The following is a 15,745-nucleotide window of genomic DNA, read 5'->3' as shown; positions in this document are numbered from 1 at the left end:
TCATTCTCCCTTGCTCCCGAAGGGGTGAGACCAGTGGAGTATCTTAGATGGCCGCTCACAGGCTTTTAAGACCCCAGATGCTGCTCACCAAGGTAGAATGTAGAACCTTTTCTTTATAAACTATGTTATGCCAATTGGGCTAGATGTTCCCTGAGACAATGGTCCCCACAGCCCTCTGCCCAGCAATTCAGTCCCTCAGGGAGTTAGGAAGTGTCTATGGAGCTTCCATAACCTTTCCTTGTACAAGTAGTGCTGGCTTCCCCAGTATTGTGTACTGTCTTACCCTTCACCAAAGTTACCACTTATCTATTGTGTATTTAGTTCCCCCCCACCTCTCCCATCCTTTGTAACCAAGAAAGATTGTTCTTTTTGTGTGTAAACTTTTACATGAGTTTTTACAGTAGAGGTCTCATACAATATTTGTCCTTTTGTGATTGACTTATTTCACTCAGCATAATGTCCTCCAGTTTCATTCATGTTATGAGATGCTTCACAGATTCATCATTGTTCTTTATTGCTGCATAATATTCCATCATGTGTATGTACCATACTTTGTTTATCCATTCATGTTGATGGGCATCTAGGTTGTTTCCATCTTTTTGCTATTGTGAACAGTGCTGCAATGAATATGGGTGTGCAAATGTCTATTCGTGTGAAGGCTCTTGTTTCTCTAGAATAAATTCCTAGGAGTGGGACTGAATTTTGTAGTGCTTTTTTTTTGTGGTGCTGACGTTTTCTTTGTTCCTCTTACTCTCCTGGGCTGCGTTCCTTTTGTTTGTTGATTTTTTTTCATTTCTTTTGTTTTTGTAGGTTTTGTTTTTACTTTACTGAGACTTTATGTTTTTCTTCTTTATTTTGATGAGTAAGTTTGTTAACTTTCTTTGTGGTTACCTTCAAATTTACCTTGAAATTTACCCTTATCATCCTAGATTTGAACCAGTCTATTATAACTTGGTATTGCCTTGCCTTCCTCTCCATTAGAGGGTTCTATACCTATACCGTTTATTCACCCTTTTATTCTTCTGATGTTGTTGTCATTTACAGATTAACCTCCCTGGTTCCCTGTTGTAATTCTTTTGGTTTTGCGTAGTCCTTAAGAGTTCATTTCCTAGGTTGGTATCCAGCTAGTACAATCCTGTGTCCTAGATTCAGCCTGTGGTCTGATGTTGCTTGTTCTCAGATCGAAGGACTTCCTTTAATAAGTCTTGTAAGTTTGGTTTGGTTTTTACATAGTCCCTTAATTTCTGTTTATCTGGAAATGACCTAATTTCACCATCATATTTGAACGAGAGTTTTGCAGGATACGTTGTTCTTGGCTGGCAATTTTTTTTCTTTCATGGTTTTATATATGTCATCCCATTGCTTTCTTGCCTGCATGCTTTCTGCTGAATAATCCAAGCTTAGTCTTATTCTTTCTCCTCTGTATGTGACTTCTTATTTTTCTTGAGCTGCTGTCAGGATTCTTTGTTTCTCTTTGGTTTTAGCAAGTATGATTATGATATGCCTTGGTGATTTTCTTTTGGGGTCTATCCTATATGGTGTTCGTTGAGCTTCTTGGATGGCCAGCTTTTCATCTTTCATGATATTGCAGAAGTTTTCTGTCAGCAATTCTTCAATGTTCCTCTCTGTGTTTTCTGTTTTCTCCTCCTGTTCTGGAACTCCGATCACTCGCGTATTTTTGCTTTTGATTGTATCACACATAATTCTCAGAGTTTCTTCATTTTTCTTTGTTCTTTTTTCTGATTTTTCCTCAGAGTTGTATCCAAGTGTTTGTCTTCAATTTTGCTGATCCTATCTTCCATTGTTTCAAACCTGCTCTTCAGTCCTTCTATGACACTGTCCATTTCTGAAATTTTGTTGTTTATCTTTTGATTTCTAATTGTTGTTTTTATATGATTTCTAGTCGTGAATTTATTTTAGCATTTTGTTCCTGTATTATTTTCTTGAATTCTTCCATTTTTTTGGTCTGTAGTTTCAATGAATTTGTCTATTTTTTCCTCATTTTTGTCTGCTTGTTGCTTCAACTCTTGGATAATTCTTAATATTAGATATTTGAATTCCCTATCAGTTAGGTCTAGTGCCTTTTCTTCTACTGGAAAGTCATCTGTTGTTTTATCTTGGATGCCTACCGGAACCATTCTGTCCTGTTTCTGTAAATGTTTTGATATTGTCTGCTGTCTTCGGGGCATTCAGTGGTTATTTTCCTCATTTATTGATTGTAGATTTGTTTCATCCTGTTTGTTTTATTTGGTTATGTCTGAGCAGGCGGGCTGTGTGTTCTTTGTTGTTTGCTCGTCTGTGGGCATGATACTTTTCACCTCCTTCTCAAATGGGCAGGGTCAGTCACTCAGGTACGGTATAGCAGGCCAGGTCCAGGTGAAGGGGAGTTGCTGGGATGGGTTGTTTGTGGCACGTACCAGGGCTGACAATGTGGACCGGCAATCAGTGCAGGGCAGGTTCCAGTAGGCCATGCGTGTGCTGCTTTGGAGTGTGATGTTCAGCGCACAGTGCAGGCAGGCAGGAAGGAGAGGGCAGATTGTGATGTGTAGAGCTAAGATGGGTATAGGAAAGATGAGAAAGAGGAGAGAGGAACAGGAGCCAAAAACAAATAAAACAAAAAAGAGTGCTAAGGGAGCTTGTTATTGGGGTGATGAGAGACTGAGAAATGGGGCAAAAGAAAAATGAAAAAAAAAAAAAAAGAAAAAGGGTAAAACAAAAAAATGAATAAATTGAGAAACTGGAAATGAAGACCAAAAAAAAAGGGAATAAGACAGAGAAGAAAACAAAACAAAGAAACAACAACAACAACAAAACAAAACAAAACCAAAAGAAAAGAAAAAAACAAGAAAAAAGAAATGCCCCCACGGATGTCCCTGTGCATCTGCGCACAGTAAGGGAGTACCTTCCAAGTCGTGCGGTACTGCCCAGCTAGAAGGGGATCCTAAGCCAAGAAAAGAAAAAGAAAACAAACAAACAAATCAAAACATAACAAATCAGAGCAAACAAACAAACAAAAAAGCCCCGGGGGTCCCACCAGTGTGGCGGCATTGGCTGGGAAGCAGTTTTCACAATCGAGCAGTGTTTCACAGCCTTTCAGGAAGAAGCAAAGATGGTACATGGAGCCAGATAGTTGAGAGAAAGGAGGGGGAGGTGGTGAGAGGTAAGGAGGAAATCTAAAGAAGCGGAAAAAAGCAACACCAGCAGCCAACAAAAGGTACTCAGGGAGCCAGCCAGTGTGGGCGAGTGGAATCCAAGCAACACCAGGGTGAAGCTGGTGCTTCTTGGCCAAGAGACTGTAGATGCAGGAGGTAGAGGAGGCTAAGTGGGGCTGAAGAAGGGTAGGGGGTGGGAAAGCGTATATCACTGGTTACGGGTTGCTCTGTCTCCTGCTGGAAGCTCCGTGAAACTGTTTTCTCGTACCTCCTGTTCACTGATCTCCGATAGGAGTCCAAGATGGCGGATCCGTGCTGCGGTAACTGACAGGGGACCTCTGCATGTATCTCTCCTCGCTCTCTGTTCTCGGTCAGTTTCTTATTCCATTCGGTGCTTGGCTGAGTTCTTTATCTCTTCATTTGATGCTTAGGGTTTTAGGACTGACATGTAACTCTGTTTGACTTAGTTTTTCTGATCTTTGCTGCAGAGGGATGGTGTGGTGTTTCTGACTATAGCACCATGTTGCCTGGAAGTCCTAAGCTTATATACTTTTGCTTCTTATTTTTATTTGCTATATAGATGTTACAGTTTCCGGCCATGTTTATGAACATGTTCCTTTTTTGGTATTTTAACAAGTAGTAAAAGGGTTGTATGTGGTTGTGGAAAGTTGTTTTATGAGCTTTGCTAGTCTGCTAAAACATGTGTCACAGTTCTCAATTATTCATCCCTACAAGTTTTCCCTGTGAAATAAAATTTAGTTACTTTCGTTAAAAGTTATAATTAATCTAAGTGGTTGAGATTATACTAGGAGCATCAGTGACAGAGAATACAACTGAGTATGTGCTCTTGTTCTTTTAAAGAAAAAAAAAAGTTTTGTCCTAATGTAGTGATTATTAAACTTTGTGGTCTCTGGACCCCTTTACACACTTAACACTTATTTAGGACTCTAAATTTAGAGTTTTTTTTAATATGTGGGTTATACTATCAATATTTAGTAAATTTGAAATTAAAACTGATTAAAATTTTAAATATTGATTTATTTGAAAAAAAACAATTATTAGTACATTGCATTTTAACATAAATTACATCGTAATATTATTATGAAGATAGTTTTCATCTTGTGGATCACCTGAGAAAGAACAGCAGTCTTAGTTTGTTACAGAACATATGAAAGGACATAGTGAAAGACAAAACTTAAAAGTGAATTTTATTTGCCTTGATTTATAATACCCAAGTCTAAAATAAGCTATGAAATGTGTTAGAATTTCAACAAAGCTCACTTAATTTTGATAGGCTTTCTTCCTTGGATTGGTAATTAATCTCTTCACCTAGACATCTATGCAATCTGAGTGATCTGCCGAGATAGCAGAGATATTGTGTTTTACAAGAATAATTTTCTGTGCTTTATTTTGTGCTTGAGTATTTAAGGGAAAAAAAGCAAAGGACAAAAGTTCTTCACTTATGAAAGAAGTAAGTTTCTTAACAATTGTGTAACCTTATACTTTTTAAAAAAATTGTTTTACTGTCATTATGATTAAATAGGCAACCAAAAATTATTTCTCAGGCATCCATGAGCCTATTTTAATCAAGCACCCAAATTTCCTCCGACAATTCAAAATTGGATCCCAAACAGACAAATAAAATAAAAAATTGAGGATATCTTTTTACTTAAAACTCTCTTTGAGATTTCCCAGAGGGTCCCTAGAAATCACAAAGATTTATTTTTTCAGCATAGAAAAAGAGATGAAGAATGTAATTAGGTTTCTTCACTGTGTTACAACTTTAAATTGTATAGGAAGAGTTGTCTTAACAGAAGCTCAGCTTTCTCTAGGTTAAATTTACATAAGTAAAATATTATTATTACAAATATTTTAGAAATTGCATGCTTTATGGAAAGTCCCTGGGGGAACTGCCAGTGTCCTCCTTGTTCATAATGCTTTTACTCTCAGGGGAAATGCTGATTAAAACTCTTATGAAATAGTTTTGTTCTATGCCCAGCAGAAAAATTTACTCTCTTCCATTTTGATATTATTGATTATAGTAATAACCATAGCCAATAAGTATCCATTATATACAGACAGATTTTTATGCTTGCATGAAGGTTATGGTATAAGCTACGAGCCAGAGTTTGCGTATGCAACAAAGCAGGGCAGTCTCAAGAACCTACGGAAAGAGTTATAACAGATACTTCAAACTACTGCAACTTCAAAGAATACCAGTGAGATGATATTTGGAATCAACTCAACGGCAACAGGTTTTTTTTTTTTTTAAGACAACCAGACCATAATAGTGGACTGAGTTAGAAATTCCAAAACTCTTTTTAGTCTAGAAGCAGTTTCATAAAAACAGACTGCTAACCTAAGAACCACTAAAATGAGAATCACATAGGACTGAATAAAGTAATGAAAGAAATTTTTTTCTGGCTATTTGTTTGCAATATTATTGTTGCTGTTTCAAACATATTTTCTGGTTGTGTGAGGAAGTCCATTTACTTTCTTCTTAAGCTATATGTAGCCCATACAATTTAGCAGACCTTGATTTTTAAAACTAAATGTAACATTAAAAAATATTTGATTCTTATTGAACCTCTCAGAATTCAGAAACTCTTACTAAGTCTCCTAACTTTTCTTGGTAATATAGTTATTGGCATAGATTTAATAAGAATATGTATTCCTTTTTACCAGGAGGTAATTGGACAAATTGATTGTGCAACCAAGGTCTCATCTGGATGATCATATTTGAAAATGGAGCCCATATAATCAGATATGGCTGCCACTTCTGAAGACAAAAATCGGCTGTACTTACGAAGCCAGTGTCTACAAAGCCCTCCCAGGAAAACTGATCTGGTATTTGAGTAGCAGGTCTCAGCCTTGCATGTGGTAAGGAAGGTAACTTATATGTGGTAAAGAAATTTTGGTAACCTGGAGAAGAGAGAAACTCACCCAAATGTCAGGTACTGCAGGTGCGATATATAGTAGTTTCTTGGAGTTGGTTCCCTAATCTTGGGAATGACAAAATTAAAGACTTTTAGAAGTAGAATGTGAGATTCCCTATGAAAACTTCCAGACAGAAGTTAATTCCGCAGCCTTAGTATTTGCAAAGCAAACTGAAGGTTTTCTATGTGGTTAATTAATACTCTTGATGCACAAATAATCGAGCCAAACCTAATGAGACTAGTCATTTTTTTTATGATCAAAAATAATCTTTGAGATTATGATGATCTCAGGGGGGTGAGGGGCTTTCAGGAAAATTGGCAAAAAGACTGTTAGAATGCTCTGACTTGTATGTCTGTCTGGATTATCTGCACATTTCATTAATTTATACTTTTACTATTTTACAGCTCTGCAAGTTTTAGAAAACTGATATTAATGCAGTGGTTCTTGTCCATAAGAATGCAAATATATGTTGTCCTGAGAAGAAGTAATTGATTATTTCCCTGTGTATACTGACCAAGTTTTCTATCTCTATAAATTCATGCTAGCATTGTGACTGACGATAGATGAGTTTGCTTTGCAAATACTAAAGCCACAGACCTAACTTCTGTCTGGAAGTTTTCAAAGGGGATCTCAGATTCTACTTTTAAATGTCTTTAATTTTGTCATTCCCAAGATTAGGAGACCCAGTCTAAGAAACTCCACCATACTGTACCTACAGTACCCGTCATTTGGGTGAGTTTCTCTTCTTCTCTAGGTTACCAAAATTTCTTTACCACATATAAGTTACCTTCCTTACTACATGCAAGGCTGAGACTTGCTACCCATGTGTATCCTCTGAATTCTCCTTTTGGTTTTAACAGTTTACTGGTTCTCTCACTAATTAATAAGTTAAATAAAATCTTTCACACAGACTTACGGTATTTTATATTTCTATGAGTGTCATAACTCTACTTTTAAAAAACATTATCTTTTAACACATACCATGCTGTATGTCCTCCAAAGCTTTTGGTTTCATGAGTTTTTCTAAATATTTTTCTCACTCCACTGCTGCTTACAGCTTAAAGCTTTTTTTTGCTCAGATCAGTAAACTTTCAGAGTAAACACATTCTATTGTTTAAAATTCTTAAGCTGTGCACTGCAACTTATCATTCAAGTATTTCAAACCAAGGTCCAAAAATCACGATTCTCATTCTTAAGAAGACTTTTTTTTAACTAGCTAGTTACCTTCCAGACCTTTACTCTCTTTTTTTCTCTTGCACTGAGAGGTGATATAGCATAATGGTCAAGAGTGCTGATTCCAGAGCCAAACTGCCTGGACTTGAATACCAGTTCAGTCTAGCTAGTTATATGTCCTTAACCTTTCTGAGCTTCAAATTTCTCATAGGTAAAATGAAGTATGAAACAGCTGATATATGTAAAATGTTTAGAAGAATGACTGACATTCAATAATCAGCTACTATTTTAATACACCAAAATCCTCATGGATAGAAAGAAACAATAAAACCATATATATTTGCTTACATGTTCTTCAATTTTCTGATCAAAATTTACTTTGTGTCTCTGGTCTTTTGTAATGGTGTCATTTCTTTGCAGATAAGTCTATAGGAGTGGCAGGCTGCTAACTCTTAGCACTTGCTCTCTCAAGTTTCCAAATAAATGCTCCAGAAGATTCTTCCTGAATGGTCATGGGGGTCTGACATACTATTTTCTCCATAACCTTTATCAAGAGGAAATCACCAACTCTTCTTTCCAGGGCTAACAAGAGATTTTCTTGCATCCACTAGAGCTTGAGGATCATAATTAATCTGGACTTGTTCTCCAGAAAATTTAATTTCTCAGTGAGACAAGATGTCCTATTATGTATCTCCATGGGTATCTTCCCTCTGTCTTAAATTTCTCCACTGTCATTGTGATTTGATTTTTTTCATTTATCAGTTTCTATGCAGCTGCAAAGCACAGTTGTCATTTCAGATTTGGATCCAGTCTCCTTGAGAAAACCTTCACACCTATTTTGTAACTGCAGAAGGGCAGGATTTATTTTCCTTCTTCTTGTCATATTCCCCCCCAACTCTCTATCCTTTTGAATCAAGTTTTATTTCTCATACAAATATAAAACTTCAGGGTTTCCTATTTGATATATTTCAATCACCATAAGGAAGACTTTTCATCTATTTGATAAGACAGTATACCCAACTTTAATTAGTTTAAAAAAATAATTTATTAGCTCACATAACTGAAAAGTCAAGAGGTAGCTATAGTTCAACAGGAACTTGAGTAACTGTTTCAAACTATGTGTCCAGGACCCAATATCTCTCTTTCTCTTCCATTTGCTAGGTTTTTTTCTTTACTGTTGGTTCAATTATTAGCAGGCATTCCCAAGCTGGAATTTTTGAGGTTGTATATTTCCTCAGAGTCTGTGTCCCTTGTCCCTAGTAGTTTAAATAAAATCTAAGAGATGAGAGCCACTAGCTCTCACTGGCCTGAATTATGGGTTCCTTGAACTAGTAACTCTGGCTAGGAAAAATGGATATGCTGATTATATTAAATCAGTGAGAGCCTACCCTGGAGGTTTAGTCAATCCCACCCAAACTGTATGACTTGGAAATCTGGTGTACTGTTAGGAAGAGGTAAGGTGAAATGGTTGCTGGAGAGGTAACTAACAAATGTCCATTACAAGAGGTATTCCTCAAATTTTCTTATCTCCCAAAATAGCAAATTGATTAGTTTGGCACTAACTAGTAAGCAGATCACTAATAACTAACTATGAAAGAGTCAGTACATTGATTAGGCTTTACTTTCTTGATCACAAAAATGGATAATTTAGTTAGGAAAGTACCAAAGTAATAAAAGAACAGCTCCCTAGTTAGAATGTCAATATTTTATGGGCTGGAACAATTTATTCATTTTTGTATTGTGTTTTGCACCTAGAAAGAATTCTTTAAAATTCAACTCTAAATTTACAAAGTTTACACATTTTTACCCATATATATTATCTCATTTGCTGTAAATAACCTCTTGTGACATGCAGGGTAATTATTATTATTTCCATTTTAGACATGAGAAAATTGAAGCGTAAATCATAAATACCTTCCCCCAAATTTAATTAAGTATTAAAGTTTATATCCAGGTCTTCTGATTTTAAGTTGCATGATTTTTCCATTATTCCACATTGCTTCACAGAAGACTCAGAATGTGATCAGCTCAGAGAAACTGTGATTTCTCTCTTCCATAGGTACCTTCCTTCTAAAATTAATATTTTAAATTTTACATTGGAAAAACTTATCAAAACCAGCCAAATAATATATAGGGATATTCCAAATACTGGTCTCATGTACAGACCTTCTGAAATACTGATAAAAAACAAGGTAATTCAGAGTCAACGCAGCTCATTAATGAAGTTAGTTATCAGGAGGGGCCAGTCCTTAGAGAAAGACATCAGGCTTAGTAAAGTAGACAGTCAGTGAAAAAGAGGAAGACCCTCAATGAGATGGACTGACAAACTGGCTGCAAAACTGGGCTCTAATGTTTTAAGAGCATTCACTGTATGTAATAAATTAACTTCCCTCCTAGAATGCAACTAGTTATGTCAATCCTTGGGAGAACTTGGCGGGGGGCGGGGGGAAGAGTCAAATCATTTTCGGTATACTCACCTGAAATTCAGAATAAAATAATTTAAAACCTTGGTTATGAATACAGACACTTCCAATTACTTGAGTTTGAAAACCAGAATGATTATTATAGTTGCTGGGGTTGCTTAGACAAGAATAAAAAAGACAGCCCTGCTTCAAATTTGGCCCATATTGTACTGTTTATAATTTATAGCACAGCTATATCTGGAGAATTCACCTACTAGTTGTAAACCGAAATTCACTAATGCTTTTACTAATCAAAATTTAAATTCTCTACTTGGGCTCTGACTAACCTAAGTTTCTTTCTAATCAGTTATGGTTTATCGAATATAAGGGATAAAGTCTTCATTTGGTTGTTTATCTTCCAAGAGACTACTGATACTGAGTTTTGTTTTTAAATCCTGAGTGTCATTGCTTCCTAATTATTTAAAGCCAAACTTTACTTAATTACTTCTTTTTATCCGCTCAATTTACATATATATTAGGCAGTCAGATTAATTTTTTTGTAGCCATGGTCCAAATTATCACTGCTTAACGATTTATACTTTAAAGTTTAATCTTCTCTAACCTGGGAATTTTTTAGAACTATCATTCAACCAGCGACTGAAAGAACTAATACTACCCTTAAAAGTTTTTATCTGAAGATTAGAAATCACAGAATTCGCGGAGAGACGCAACTATCTAAAAGGTTGTAATAAGAACACAATGAAGGGAAAGAAAATGAGATTCAAAAATTATGAGGATAATAAGGAAGTTTAATACAAATTAAACATTAGTTTGACCAATTTATTTAGATTTTAAGACCTAAAGTGATCACCTTAAGGGGTCATCTTAATTAAGCCAGGTAACTTATTTAAAGATATGTGATGAAATTGCTAAATAAAACAAAAAACGAAAAAACTTCTGAGCAATGTATTTCTTGGAAGTCATGTGATAAAAGCTACAGAATCTTAATGATAGCAGAGTACTTCAGGCACAGGAGAAACTCTATTAAATTAAATTACTTGACAGAATAAACTCAGTGGTACTTATAGTTTCACAAAAATAGTACTGTTGAAGATTCATCAGAATTAAACAACATATCTTCCAAGATATGATACAGTCTACCTCCAAAGAGAGAAGGCAGGCTGCATGCTTGCAAAAATCATTAATGCAAAAGCCTCTTGTCTTACCCGTTCATCTGCACTGCCTGTTGCATGATGGGAATAACTGATGAGACCAGGGATGGGCTGCTCACCGTGTGCCATGATAACAACAGCAGGACTGGTGTAGAATGGATGCTTCTAATGCACAACACATAACAACTATGAATATACTGACAGGAAAACATGAAACTATACAAGCAAAATGACGAAAGGAAAAAGGGTAAAAACAAACGGAACAATGAAATGTCAAATTTTTCCAAATGTAGAATGACACAATCAGCTTACATCTCAAATGTTACAAGCTTTTTAAAACTGAAATTCATTATACTTTTTACTCTTTCAATTAAGAGTAAAAGAGAAAGAACATATAATGATTTTAAAATGCACCCTATTTCACCAATCAGTTCCATTAAAACACACACACATTCACTCCTTAAATACTTACTAGGCTTAAGTAAGAACTTAATGGATCACTGAATGGATCTGGAGACAGAATTATCAGGTCTTTAGTGAAAACAACACTTACTGGTTGTCTCAGTGAACACTTCAAAAAGATTTCTCTATGATCCTTTCTAAGCTATATGTTGCCAAAAATAAAAAAAGTCTGACACTATGTTTACAGCCAAAATATCTGGATGATTTATAAAACTCTAGGAATTACTTCTTATAGCAATTAAATTTTCAATCTTCATCCTCTCCATCAATAAACAGTCATCATTCTCAGAAGCAATATGCTACTTTTTGAAGATATTAAAACATACTAGGTGGATTATACTACCTATGGGTAATTATGTGAATCATGTCTGTGACTTTAAGAAAACCAGTTTATTCAAGTTCCTCATAGTATTCTAGTTACTCCCAGAATTTCCCAAAGAAAAAATCTGTAATACTCCCTGGTACCACTTTATTAATATCTATTACTTTAGTCCATTAAAATTGCAAATACATTATATCCAGTTGCTCTCTATACCACTAGGGTAATTTAAGTCATATTTGAAAAAGTGCTTAGTTAAGGAAAATTCAACAATTGCTGGAAAGCTCTGTCTTTAAAAAAAATCTTTATTAATCTTTCCCAATTCATTTTTTTGAATTATCTAAGCTCTTCTAGCTCCAGTTTGTTGCTCCAAGAATTTGTGAATTGTTGATACTCTGAGCATATGAACATCGTATATTTAATATGATGACAAAAATGATATCTCCAAAGAATTTTTAAATGTCACGTTGTTTATCACTGCAACTTTTACTCCAATAGGTAACAGCAGTATTTTTGATGCCTCAGAAGTCAGAATAAATGTCAGTATCTTTAGGACTTCTTACATGGTGGAGGGAACATAGTGGTGGATTGTCAAGAATATCCCAGCTCTTTTTTCAGGATACCTAAAGAGGTATTAAACTTATGGAGGGACAGGATGGAAAGAGGGAAGAAATCAGTCAGTTCATTTGCCTGTGGGTCCTTTAGAACTCTGAGTCTCTCTCAGCAGGCTTACCTTGGCAGCAATGGCTGCTGCAGTTATATGTGATGAGGAACTGTCTTCTGTTGAAGCAACACCACTGTCCTTCTTCTCTTCTTCTTCTTCCTCACATTGAACCCCTTTGTCTTCTGTCTGTTTATGGGGACTGGTTGTGGGAGGAGGGGAAAGAGGAGGTGGTGGGGAAGGTAAATCTTCAAGTTCGTCATGCACCTCCTTTACTTTTACAATAGCATCACGTAAAAGGTCAATGGCGTGAGGTAGAGCTGGCAGTATGAACTGAAAGCATTCCTGTGTGCAAGAGGAAGAAAAAAGAAATGAAGATGGAATATTTTTCTAGGCAGATAAAATGGTGTCAATCAGATTTATTTGTGAATTTGAATCTGCATACCCCCGCACTGGCCTCAAGAATAAAGAACAATATTTAAAGCATTATATTTTCAACATGAAGTAAATATGGCACATATTACAGCATTCTCCATAAACTGAGGAACTACAGTACTATCTAAGCACATACCGCATTTTACTGAAGTAAAATTTATACACAACTTTGGAGTTAAAAGATAGATCATAGGGAAAAGTAGCAAACAGTTTTGACCTTTTTAGTTAGAGCAGGGCACTAGCGAGGACCAAATTATTTTATTAAGAGATGTAAAGTTCTGAATAACATCATAAAGTATAGCTAGGCAAAGTAATGTAACATGCAAAAAACAGAAAAAACCTTGTACAGAGCACTGCACAGAAGTCTACATAGTCTGCTGATCAAGAGCTCACCATTACATACAGTGTTATCAACAAAAGAATAGGCTAGAACTCTAAAAACAGAACACAGGGCCAGATATGCTTAAGGAGTGGGCGGAACTCTTTCACTTTTACATCTAAAGCAACTTACCTTAAAATCTAAGATGCAAAGAAATATAAATTTTTTGAGGGTTACTGGGATACCTGGAAGATGCCTAATCTTCTGACCTCTCTTTGCTCAATCATTTTGCTGTTTAAGAGACTGTATACTAAAAATTTAACCTTGCCCAAACAGAGGTCTGGCTTTCGCCTCCAGTTTGTGGGAGGAAATGTCTAAGCCTTGGATTGTCTGATAGCAGTGCTTCTGTTTGCATGGGGCCTTGAGTCATGCCGGATAGTCTAACAATGTGACTTAAGGTAGGGACTTTGCGTCACATGGTACCAGTTAGACCTCCAGAGGGGCTGGAGACTGAGATCAGCCATGTGGGCGTTCATTCAACCATGCCCACATGATGACGTGCCAATAATACCTCTGAACATCAAGGCTCAGGTGAGCTTCCCTGGTTGGCCATACTCTGAGTGTACTGTCACACATCAATACTGAGAAAGCAACACTGTCCACGACTCCACAGGGAGAGGACAACTGAAATCTCCTGTGTTGGGAACTTGCCTAGACTCTGCCGTATGTGCCTCTTCCCTTAGCTCTAGTGTAACAGTTTTCAGTGAGTTCCGTGAGTCCTTTTAGAGAATTATCAAACCTAAGGGTGGTCTTAGGGACCCTGAAATTGCAAATGGTGTCAGAAATGAGTGTGGTCTTTTGGACTGCTCCCTAAGTTCACAGTTGGTGTCAGAAGTAAGGGTGGTTTTGTAGAATGTGCTCCCCTGAATATGCAAAGATAGATGTCACCACAATTACTAGAAAAAAACGAAAATAGGAAAATTCCTCAATAACCTGGGAGCAGGGAAAACTTTCCTAATTATGACTCATAATCAAAAAGTAATAAGAGAAAAGATAAATTTGACTACAAAAAAATATAAAACATTTGCATGGCAAAAACTACCGTAAGCAAAGCATAAAGGCACAATAACAGAACTGGGAAAAATATATGAAACATATCACATATAAAATGATAATATGTCTAATATATATAAGGAGCTTCTAAAGGAATATGGGCTAGAGAAAAGAACAGTTTAGAGAAAAAGAAATTTGAATGGCTCTAAATAACATGAATAGATGCTCAACATCACTCATAATAAGAAAAAATATAATTTAAAACTACACTAAGTTACCTTTTCTCTCCTATGAGACTAGCAAAAGTCCAAAAGTTTGACAATGTATGCAGTTGGTGACTTGCACTCTCACACACTGCTAGAAGAAATGCAAAATAGTACAACCCCAGTGGAGGGGAATTTGGAAACATATAGCAAATTATACATGCATTCACACTTTGACCTAGTAATCTCACTCCTAGGAATGTATTTCATAGACATAGAGACTAATATAGAAAAATACATATGTCCAAGTTATGCAGGACTATTTGTAATGAGAAAGGATTAGAAATAATCCAAATGTCCATTTACAAGGAATTGGTTGAATAAATAATGGTACATTTGCACAATGTTGTATTAGGCATCATTAAAAAGGAATGAAGAATATCCCTATGTACTACCATGGACTGATCGCACGTATATACTGGCAAGTGAAAAAAGCAACGTAGAAAATAATAGGTATAGTATACTACAGTTTATTTAAGAAAGGGGAAGAAATGAATACATGCATGTGTGTGTGCTACATGTTCTACTAGAACCAGTGATCCTTGGAGAAATAGCTGATTTTATCCTTGAGGTAGGAACTAAACAAGATGAGCTTTGTGGAAAAATCTTGTCATACCAGAGAGAAAGGAAGCTATCAAGGGCTTCTAAGGTCATGTCAAAAGAACATAGGAGCCACCCTGAATAAGTTCCATCTGGCTAACCATGGAATAATTTGAGCATTAATATGGAAAATAAATATAACAAAATACATTAAATATGTTTATATTTATGAGTTAATGATGTTCTTAAGAAAGGAACTGGTCACCTCTGGAAGATTCTAGGGAACCATCAAATTATTTCAAAAGTAGTAAACTGAGGGAAAGGCTCAAGCATTTACCTTAACTTTCCAATACAAACTGTATACTTAATAGTAACCAAATAAGAGATGAGGGAAGTTTCTATTGATGGAAATATTAAACTTAATAAAGAAAGAATGATATAATTAAAATATCATTATTTTGCAACCCCTAATTAATAAATGGGGCCCTGGTGGCACAGTGGTTAAGCGTTTGGCTGCTAACCAAAAGATCAGCAGTTGGAATCCACCAGCCGCTCCTAAGAAACCCTATGGGGTAGTTCTATACTCTGTCCTACAGAGTTGCTATGAGTTGGAATCAACGTGACAGCAATGTGTTAATCAATAAGTGGATCTAAAGTACTAAGCATCAATGGCTGATAACATCATAAAATTAGAGCCAATCAGACATTATTTGCTCTCTGATGGAAAAACATATGACTACCAATGAAGTAGCTTTGCTAAAAAAAAAAAAAAAGTAAAAACTGAATCTGACCAAGATTCTAGGTTCAAGCATTAATTCACAAGAATTACAGAGAGTGAGGAACACGGTAAACTACAC

The 15,745-nt window shown here is 35.9% G+C and overlaps 1 protein-coding gene across 1 annotated transcript in view; it reads right to left on the bottom strand.

The window, feature by feature from the left end:
• GPHN (gephyrin) overlaps nt 1-15,745 on the bottom strand; it is a 632,163-nt gene that overhangs the window by 244,504 nt on the left and 371,914 nt on the right. The window contains exons 7-8 of the mRNA XM_004370959.2: nt 12,351-12,623; nt 10,891-11,001 (exon numbers count right to left, since the gene is read on the bottom strand). Coding sequence (XP_004371016.1) covers nt 10,891-11,001; nt 12,351-12,623 — 384 coding nt within the window. The remainder of the gene's footprint in view (nt 1-10,890; nt 11,002-12,350; nt 12,624-15,745) is intronic.

Source organism: Trichechus manatus, unplaced genomic scaffold (genome assembly GCF_000243295.1).
Source record: "Trichechus manatus latirostris isolate Lorelei unplaced genomic scaffold, TriManLat1.0 scaffold00010, whole genome shotgun sequence".
NCBI classification, from domain to species: domain Eukaryota; kingdom Metazoa; phylum Chordata; class Mammalia; order Sirenia; family Trichechidae; genus Trichechus; species Trichechus manatus.
Note: the sequence above shows the minus strand (reverse complement) of the source record. Positions and strands in the feature narration are given on the sequence as shown.